Raw genomic sequence first — 10,206 nt, 5'->3', positions numbered from 1 at the left:
CACAATAGCAAAAAGATGGAAACAACCTAGATGCCCATCAACAGATGAATGGATAAATAAACTATGGTACATACACACAATGGAGTACTATGCAACGATAAAGAACAATGATGAATCTGCAAAGCATTTCACAACATGGATGAATCTGGAGGGCATTATGCTGAGTGAAATAAGTCAGTCACAAAAGGACAATTGTACGAGACCACTACTATAAAAATTCATGAACAGGTTAACACACAAAAAGAAACAATCTTTGATGGTTACGAGGGAGTGGGAGGGTGTGAATGAAACAACACTAAATAGACAATAGATAAGCGGTAACTCTGGTCAAGGGTACGACCGTACACAGTACTGGGGAAGCTAACACAACTTGCACAAGGTAAGGTCATGGAAGTTCCATAAACACAGCCAAAGTCCCTGAGGGACCAAATCACTGGGCTGAGGGCTGTGGTCCTGGGGAACATCTAGCTCAATTGCATAACTTAGTTTATAAAGAAAATGTTCTACATTCTACTTTGGTGAGTAGTATCTGGGGTCTTAGAAGCCTATGAGTGGCCATCTAAGATACTGCAATGGTCTCACCCCTTTGGGAGCAAAGCAGAATGAAGAAAACTAAACACACAAGGTAAAGATTAGTCCAAAGGACTAAAGGACCACAACTACCATGGCCTCCACCAGACTGAGTTCAGTACAACTAGATGGTGCCCAGCTACTACCACTGCCCACTCTGACAGGGATCATAGAAGAGGGTTCTGGACAGAGCTGGAGAAAAATGTAGAACAAAATTCTAACTCACAAAAAAAAAAAAAGACCAGACTTACTGGTCTGACAGATTGGAGAAACCCTGAGAGTATGGCCCCCGGAAACCCCTGCAGCTCAGCAATGAAGTCATTCCTGAGGTTCACACTTCAGCCAAAGATTAGACAGGCCTACAAAACAAAACGAGACTAAAGGGGCACACCAACCCAGGGGCAAGGACTAGAAGGCAGGAGGGGACAGGAAAGCTGGTAATACGGGACCCAAGGTGGAGAAGGGGAGAGTGTTGACATGTTGTGGTGTTGTTAATCAATGTAACAAAATAATATGTATACTAATTGTTTAATGAGAAGCTAGTTTGTTCTGTAAACCTTCATCTAAAGTACAATAATAAAAAAAAAGGAGAAGCTAGTGAGTGAATTAGTGAGAAAAAGTGAAGAGTACAACACACTGAAAATTCAGCAAGGGAGAGGAAGTGGTAAGCAACAGATAGCACTGATGGTGCTTTCTGACCCAGAACGCCTTAGGTATATACCACTCAGGAGAGCTCATGGAAGGAGCTGGTGGAGTCCCAATGTCCCAGGGGGAACTTGAAAATTGCAAAGTGCAGACATTTGTGATGCAAGCATCCTAACTCAGGAATACTTTTATTTAAGAGGTTGGAACTCATTGGGGTTTGTTTTGGATTGAATGGTGTCCTCCAAAACGCTATGTCGAAGTTTTCACCCTTGGTACCTGTGAGTGTGACCTTATTTGGATATAAGGTCTTTGAAGATGTTATCAGTAAACATGAGGTCATACTGGAGTAGAGTGGGTTCTCATCCTATCTGAGTGGTGTCCTTATGAAACAGGAGAAAAGACATAGAGAAGCTGACAGAGAGGGATGATGGTGCTACCAGAAGCTGAGTGACAAAAAAGGATCTTCCCCTAGAGCCTTGAGAGATAGCATGATCCTGCTGACACCCTGAATTCGAACTACGAGCTTCTAGAACAGTGAGACTATTAATTTCTAGTGTTTCAAGCCTCTACTTTGTGGTATTTTGTTATGGCAGCCAGAGGAAACTAATACAGGGTCCCTATACATGGGTGGTGCAAACAATTGAAATGCTCGCTGCTAACCAATAGGTTGGAAGATTGAGTCTACCCAGAGGTGCCTAGGAAGAAAGGTCTGGCAGTCTACTTCCAGAAAATCAGCCACTGAAAACCCTCTGGAGCATAGTTTTACTCTGACACACATTGGGTTGCCATGAATCAGAGCCGACTCAATGGCAACTGTTTTTCTTTCTTTTTAACACAGTATCTGGATTGCCGAAGCTGTGAAGCACAGGATTTCACCTAGAATGGCAAATGTCTTATGCTTAGAAAGAAAAAGATCTTGCCATGGAGCAAAACACATTTTATTATTAAGACATGCAACAATGAGTTGGGGTGGGGGGAATGAGAGGCACATCACTGCCACTGCCAGTCATAACCACGTATTGACTAAATAGACTGTTTCAAATGCCCCCAGGCTTGTGCTCAACAGCATCAACATTCTTCCTTCGAGTCTGCATTTTGAGGAAAACTACCGTGAATGGTGGAGCTGAACGCAGAAAGACCAAGCCTTCCTTTAGTTGTAGCTGTGTAATTCTTTCCCAAGCTCATTTGCACTTTCGTGGTTTTGCTTTGCTTGGCATTTTCCAACTTGGCAGCTCAGGAAGTGAAAATGAAGGACTCAGCAGATTTTTTTTTTTTTTTACTCCAAGTGTTCCTTTAATACTAGTATTTCTTGGACAGGGATTCCTGATGTCCTAATTAACTGTTCTTGGTGTCTCTTTAAAAGTACCCTCTAGCATTTGTGAATCTGCCACGGCTTCTGGTCTTAGCTTGCACTCACTGATACTTTCCTTGAATGCAGGAAAGGCACTTCTGCAGGGGCCAGGTGGAACATCAGTTTATTTGGAGACTCTCACTTGAAAGTTGCTGAATTCAGTCTCAGCTTTGAATTCAGTTGCCTTAAGACATGTCAATAAACCAAAAACAAACAAAGAAACCTGTTGCCTTCAAGTCGATTCCAACTCATAGTTGACCTATCAAACAGGGTCAAACTGCCCCACAGAGTTTCCAAGGAGCCACTGGTGGATTTGAACTGCCAACCTTTTGGTTAGCTGCCAGAGTTATTAACCACTGCACCACAAGGGCTCCAGAAATGTCAAGAGGCAGAAAAAAAGAGGAGGGTGGCTCTGTTGTCTCTTTTTCTTCTCTGTGAGATCTGACTTTTCAAAATCCTTTGTTATTTCACCATACATTTGAAAATGCATTTGAAGTGATTAACACCCTGAATAAAATCCTGTTCTCACATTTAATGATCAGATAAGCTACTTTCCTTTGGGATATATGACAGCTGCCGAAAATGTTGGTCTTAATCTAAATGGGAGAAGGGACCTCTGACACAGTGAGAGCCACCAAAGTGGCATTTATTAAATATAAATGGTAGGTGTCTGAAAGGGAAGTGAGGAAAGAGCACTAGTTCTCATGTCAGAAAGAAAATGCTTCCAGCATGAAGGGAAAATTACACGCGCTCTTAGCTGAAGCTCCACCAGTTTTACCCATGTGATGATTTAAGATGTGTTTGTTCCTATAAAGCGTTACTTTACCTTGAAATATAAAGAGTATTCTGGCCCTCAAGTTCTAGCTCCAATTTTCCAAACTTACTATAAGTACAAAGATTTCTATTAGCCAACTGTCTGAAAAATGACTTGTGTGAGGACAAAAATCAAATGATACTGATTTGAAATGAAGAAAGCTGATTTATGTGCATTTTAGGAACCCGAAGTGATTCAGCTAAATATATGCACTGAGAAAAAGAAATTGTTACCCTCTGGGTAGTATCTTGTAATAGGCTAGAAACATGAAACCCATTAATAGTATTAGAAATTCGGTGCCCAGTGAATTGTGCCCATTATGGAGATTTTCTGTGATAACAATTCCTTAAAAGCTAGAAATTGCCTCTATCTCTATGACATACGAGAAAAGATACTTCTTAAAGCCATCAGAAATTATCTCCAAGTAGAAGCATATTTCACATGGTAAAAGAAAAGTACACAAAGTAGTGGTACTTACTATGTGAGGACTATGGCCACCGCATCGTTCAACACACTCTCCCCAAACAATAGTGTGTACAGGTCGAGGTCAACGTGCAGTTCATGGAAAATGGCCAGCACCGTCACTAGGAAAACACGCACATACAGCAGAGTTAGCTGGGAAACAGCCAGGGAGTTTTCATAAGCTGTGGTCACCTCTAAAAGGCATTCATTTAATGCTGATCTTCTCAAATCCATCCTTTATACTGACATGAGACCTTTATACCAAAAACAATCTGATCATGTCACTCCCCTGCTTAGAGATTTCTCTGCTCTCCCCATTGCTTACAGAAAAAGTTGGAACTACTTCATATGTCTTCTACAATCTGCACCTGCTTACCTTCCCAACAATGTCTCCCTCTGTCCCTCTCCAGCCCCATCGACCCTTCACTGTCTCCTTGAAGCCACACTGAACTGCTTGCCATAATTTCCCAAGAACATCATAGAGTATCCCAAATACCTTTGCACTTTGGTTCCCTCTATGAGGACCTCAATTTCTTTCTCATCCATCTGCCACCAGCCTGCCCTTCCTCATACACATAAGCACATACACTCACATCATATAATTACTGGTACAAAATTTATTCGATTGTCCCCCTCACTCCCTCAGCAGAGACTCCACTCACTTCTTTAGGCTCACTGCTTTTGGTTCAGATCACAGAACTTATCACGGCACAGACTGTGAGCTTCTTGGGGATAGGGCCCATCTTTATATCATACAGTACTTGTGAAATACTCACTAAGTGTCTGATGCACGAGTGACTAAGTGAATGAATGAATGAACGTTGTTGCAGTGCCTGCTTCTGTAAACGGAGAGCTGGTCAACAGCTGGCTCTCACTCTCTGGGAGTGAGGTCACACTCATCTATGAAGATGATGGAAGCTCCTAAGAGTGGCACCTCAGGACTTGTTTCTGCTGACCTGCTACATGGTTACTATGTGCTGTGGACTTGCACTGAGCTTCTGTGAGTACATCAGGCCAGTGAATGACCACACACTGATTATCTGTATTCATCAAAACCATTCAGTGTCTTGATATCTACAACAGTTATGTAAAGTGTGAACAGCAGTCATTAGGAAGAAGATCCATTTAATTGATTGCCAAAAGGGAAAGAGGGTGGTTGAGATACTAATGGTAAATTTTTAAGGTAGAGTGGGCATTTTCATTTCTGATCTTTGCTTTCTTTTCTATGAACAATATTTGGCCAATTTGCTTGGTGACTTGATTAATTGTTCTGGAAGAGAATAGGTCCAACCTGACCTAATACATCCCTAACACCCCTGCTCAGAGTAATGTCCAGGTTTGTGGAGCAGCTGTACCCATCTCCAAACCATTGGAACAGCTTATTAAACCAGCTGAATATCAAAGTGTTACTGTAAATGCATACTAAAAACGAGTTGTCCTTCCTTGGGTCCCAAATAAATCATTACAGTGGTGTCTAATAAGTGCTATAATAAAGGTATATGACACTGCTATAAGAGTTCGGAAGAGGAAACAAAAAACTCTTCCTGAAAATGTTGGGGTAGGTTATACAAGGAGTTTTCAACAGCAAGTGAGAGAGAAAAGTCTTATTCCAAAAATTGTGCAGTTAGTAAATATGCCATAAAAAAGAGGGTTATGGGAGTGGGGGAAAGCAAGAGAGAGAGGCTGAGATCAGAATGTGAAGGTTTTATGAGTAGTATCAACAAGTTGGGAGCTTGTCCTGCTGCAATGGGAGTGAGTCACGGGAAGGCTTTCGTCAGAGGTGAGACACAATCCGACTTGAGCTTTGGAAATAAAACACAGGCAGCAGTGCAGAGGGCAGATGGACACATGACTGGAGGCTTTCCCAATACTTCCAGCAAGATGAGTTGCACCAAGACACGGAAGAGCCATCTTTGGATTCAGGCCCCCCAAAGATGGCTCCACCCTGCATACCCACTGTCCTGGGTTCTGATAGGCCAATGACCACAGTGCTGTCTACTTCACTTACTCATTGGTCTTCATCTTCCTCTGCGCGTCACTAGCCCTTAGCACAGCGCTGAACACGTCGTTGTTGCTGTGTGTGGTCAAGTCGATTCTGACTCATAGTGACCCTATACAGTGCTGAACATAGTAAGCCTTTAATAAGTGAATGAAAGAAAGGTGATGTCAGCGAGGAGAGCAGAGACTGCACCCTAAGATATTTGGGATGGAGAATTGGTGGTCTTGTTGCCTTGGAAACAGCAAGGTGAGACTCTGGGTTTCAATCTTGGGTAATTGGTAAATGGGGCAGCATAAAAGAAATTAGTGTTGGGGAAGGGGAATCCAGTGAGTTTGGTTTTGAATATGTTAAATAGGTGGAGTTTCAAGCAGAGATTTCAAGAAGAAAGCTGGAAATAAAAGGCTGGCATTCACACAGAATTTAAGGCGGAAGAAAAAAAATTGGAGGTTACAAGTCCATAGACAGAATGTAAGAATGGCTGGGATTGCCTGGGCAAAGGCTGGAGAAAGAGAAGACAGGTTATGAGCGATCCCAGAAGAACACTACAGCTAAGGGGAGTGGAGAAAAGGGAGCATGAAATACACAAGGGGTGCATTTGCCAAACCTGGTCTTAAGCTTGAACATAAAGTCGGCTGGAAAGCAAATGCATCGTGCATTTCTGTAAATAGATTTTCATTTACTAACAATCACTCTAGAGAAAGGAGTGCTGTACTAAACAACCAGCTTTGGGATAGAAGAGACAACAGAAATAAAAGGTCATGAATCAGAATGACAATTGGCCAGATCCCACTTTACCAGGCATAGAATGAACTCATTATTCTAGCTGAATAGGTCCTTAATCAAACAGGTAGAATGGCAGAAATCTACTCTTTACCAGTGTATAGCTGTTCACATTTGCCACAACCCTTAGCCTTTGCAGGTAGTGGTGGGAGTCGGGTAGCGAGTAGCTCCGCTAAGTAACCTCCTTCTTCTTGGATAGAATCAAGACACTGCATCTAATCAAAACCAGGGGTTTGAATGGTAGGTTTTAATTATTAGCATTTTCCTTTTGCTAGGATTCTAAATGTAAAATTATTCTTAAGCTAGAAAATTCTATCATGGCACCTCTACTATTGACTTTGGTCTCTAAGGCTGTTTGCTTGTATTTCCCAGCTCTGGGATGACTTGAAGCTCATCTCCACCCCCAGGGAGACGTCATAGGCCATGAATAGGGGTGTAAAATCCAGGGTTCCACTCTGAGTCCACTCTGCCCTCTGCGGATGTACTCTGCATCTTTTCAACGAGAGCTTTGAGCCTCTGGGAGGAAGGGCTTTTAATTGAATAGGCAGTTTTGTTTAAAAGTGCTCTGACTCTCCCACGATTCCCTTCGCACCAAGAACTGAAGTCCAGTTCATAAATGATATCCCACACAAAAGAGAAAGCTATTACTTTGCACATTCCTATCTACCCTGGGAAAAAATGGAACAGTTTCGAAATAAAGCCAGGCAGTGTGCCCTACAAGAGGGAATATTTGCTGGGCCCGTAAGTGAGTCGAATAGGTGAGTCAGGAAATTAGCCACCCACTCCGCTGCTGAGCCTGGAGCTTTTGAAAAACACATTTAATTAGCTCGCTGGCAGGGCTCAATCTTACACATGATGTCCAAAACTCTTTGTGACACTTTTTGAGGAGAGAATCTCTTAAAACAGCTGTGACTAGGCTCATACCAGCTCTGCCCATACCTTGTTGGGCTTGTAAGCACACCTCAAGCCCAAGGTTAGGCTAAAAAGCAATGCCCGTTTAGATAAGCCTTCTGTGACAGTATGGGGGGAACATTCTAGACACCACGTGGATAGGAAGGAGAGAAGACACAATGTGATTTTTTAACCTTTGATTTTATCAGGGGATTTGGCCGGTTTTGCATTTATCGTAATTTAATTCTGCTCATTTCTTAGTAGCAGGTCCTGATGGGTTACCTGTAGCTTGGGGATCCTTCTCCTCTATTTGTCTTCTTCCTACCTGACATTCTAACAGGAGAAAAATCCATTTTGTCTCTCAAATTGGTAATAAGGGTACCAGCACACATAAGCTTACGCCAAATAGATAAACACGTGCATATACACATAACCGCCCCCAGGTAAGAGTCGTGGAAGAGTGTGACAACAGAGAAATGCTACTGAGTCATTGGAGGGCTCTGAGAAAATCGCTTCAGCAGTCAAATGGCAGAGAATTTTGCAGGAAATGGGCGATGAGGCAGTGGGGGTGGACTGCACTTCTGAGAAAGTGATGATGAAGGATGGAGAGTACTGTGGGGTATAAAGTCAAGCAAGTCTTTCTCTTAGGCTGAGCGGAATTAGCCAGAGGTAAGAGAGGTTAAGAAGCCCTGGTGGTGCAGTGGTTAAAGCGCTTGACTGTTAACCAAAAGATTGGTGGTTCAAAACTACCAGTGGCTACGAGGGACAAAGATGTGACAATCTGCTTCAGTAAAGAGTCACAGTCTTGGAAAACCTATGGGGTCACTACGAGTAGGAGTTGACTCGATGGCAGTGGGTTTGGTTTTGGTTTTTGGTTTGTAAGAGAGGTTAAAGATAGAGGTCCAGAGGAAGCAGAGGACAATGGAAGGGTAGAAGGAAAGCGTATGTCTTTTCAGTAAAGCAAGACTGTCTGCTGTGAGTTAGCGGCTAGAAGAGGGTAGGAAACATCCAGAACACCTGCTGTGGGGAACTAATTCAAGTTCCATGAAAACCTGTTAAGGTCAAACATAGGAGAATTCTCAATCTTCAAAAGAAAAACCCTAACACTGAAGTAATATGATATTTTGATTCCTTTCTTCATAGTTTCAAGAGTCTTGTTCCTTACCACAACCTTATTATAGCATAAAACTAATCTTTTCTCATCTCAAAGGTAGTAATCATACCTGGAGATAAAAAACAGATAACAACTCCTTGACCCCAACACCAGCTCAATGTTCTGACTCTTAAAAGATGTTCTGTGGGTTTTTCTTCTTTTTTTGACTGTTATCTCTGCAACCAACCACTTTCTAGTTGCTCTTTCAGTAACTTCTGAGTCTTCAGGGTGCTTTCGGGACAACCTCTCCCATAGAATCTCTGTCAGCAGCTATCTGACCCATATTTTCTTGGTGTTTTACAAGGAATTTAAATTTCAAATGATATTTTAATATGACAGCTCTCAGTAACCTGGCATAAGATCTACCTGGGTCAATGGACAACAACACACAGAAGTTCCTACCCCTGTTGTTCTACGTCTTCATTCATCTTTCCCAAAAAGAAACCTCCCTGGGGAGTGCTGTCTGGGATTTTCCGTGCAAATCAGTGTGTATGACACTTGTCCCTGACACACGGGGAATCAAAAACGTCTTGGGCTTCTGCAGCTGAATCCGTGTCAGGCCTGACAGGTGAACCCTGGTATTCTCACAAGTGAGGTAGTAATTTTGTACTTCAGAAAGTGATTAGTGTGAAAATGTGTTTGCTTTTTCACAGAGAGAACATGGAGGAGGAAATTCTTCTATAACTTTCTCCACTTTCCGGAAATATTGTACATAGGGAAATTTCAAGAAGAGACTTTTCATAAAAATTGTAATATTGAGTACAGGCTGGGATACGGGAATTATTTTGAGGTTAAACTTCTCAGTAAAGACTCCTGCAGCAGAATCAGTACATGCCAATCATAATCCCAGCAGAACGACTAGAAAATCTAACCCTTCTAAACTAGGTCAGAGACACAATGCCAGATCTAGAAAGTGAATTGCTAAATGTTACTTCATTGAGGTCAGTTTAAATTAGAAGTTAAACAAAACATCAGAAATGATTTAGCCCTAAATTACTGCAACGTTATTTTGACCAACTATGTGATATATTACTTTGGTATTGAGTTACTGGTGGAGAAAATACAATATGTAAACTATACGGAGAACATACAATATGTAAACACACTATTGCTTACATATTATATTTTCTTACTGCTTATTGCAGGCTTCCTCAATCGGTGTTCCATAGGAGAAGTAAGTCTTAGTGCTCCAAGGTACCTGAGACCTATTCAGAAAGATCCCTTATATAAGAAAATGTTATGTGACTTATTCATTTTTATTCTTTTATCATTGTACAGTGGTATTTTCCAGATGCTACACAATGTGTAATATCACAACAGACTGAATGCAAAAGCAGATGTGAGAATCCAGGTGTCTTCTGTTGCATCACACAGTAAAGATCCAAAACCAAACCCACTGCGGTCGAGTCCTTTCCGACTCATAGTGACCCTATAGGACAGAGTAGAACTGCCCCATAGGGTTTCCAGGTAGTGTCTGCTGGATTCGAACTGCCGACCTTTTGGTTAGCAGCCGTAGCTCTTAACCACTGCACCACCAGGGC

General features: G+C 42.1%; 1 protein-coding gene across 1 annotated transcript in view; it reads right to left on the bottom strand.

Moving 5' to 3' along the window:
• Positions 1-10,206, bottom strand: part of SLC9A9 (solute carrier family 9 member A9) — a 670,517-nt gene that overhangs the window by 450,224 nt on the left and 210,087 nt on the right. Inside the window, exon 6 of the mRNA XM_023739363.1 lies at positions 3,859-3,964. Within this exon, the coding sequence (XP_023595131.1) occupies positions 3,859-3,964 (106 nt within the window). The remainder of the gene's footprint in view (positions 1-3,858; positions 3,965-10,206) is intronic.

The sequence above is a fragment of the Trichechus manatus genome, unplaced genomic scaffold (assembly GCF_000243295.1).
Source record: "Trichechus manatus latirostris isolate Lorelei unplaced genomic scaffold, TriManLat1.0 scaffold00132, whole genome shotgun sequence".
NCBI classification, from domain to species: Eukaryota; Metazoa; Chordata; class Mammalia; order Sirenia; family Trichechidae; genus Trichechus; species Trichechus manatus.
Note: the sequence above shows the minus strand (reverse complement) of the source record. Positions and strands in the feature narration are given on the sequence as shown.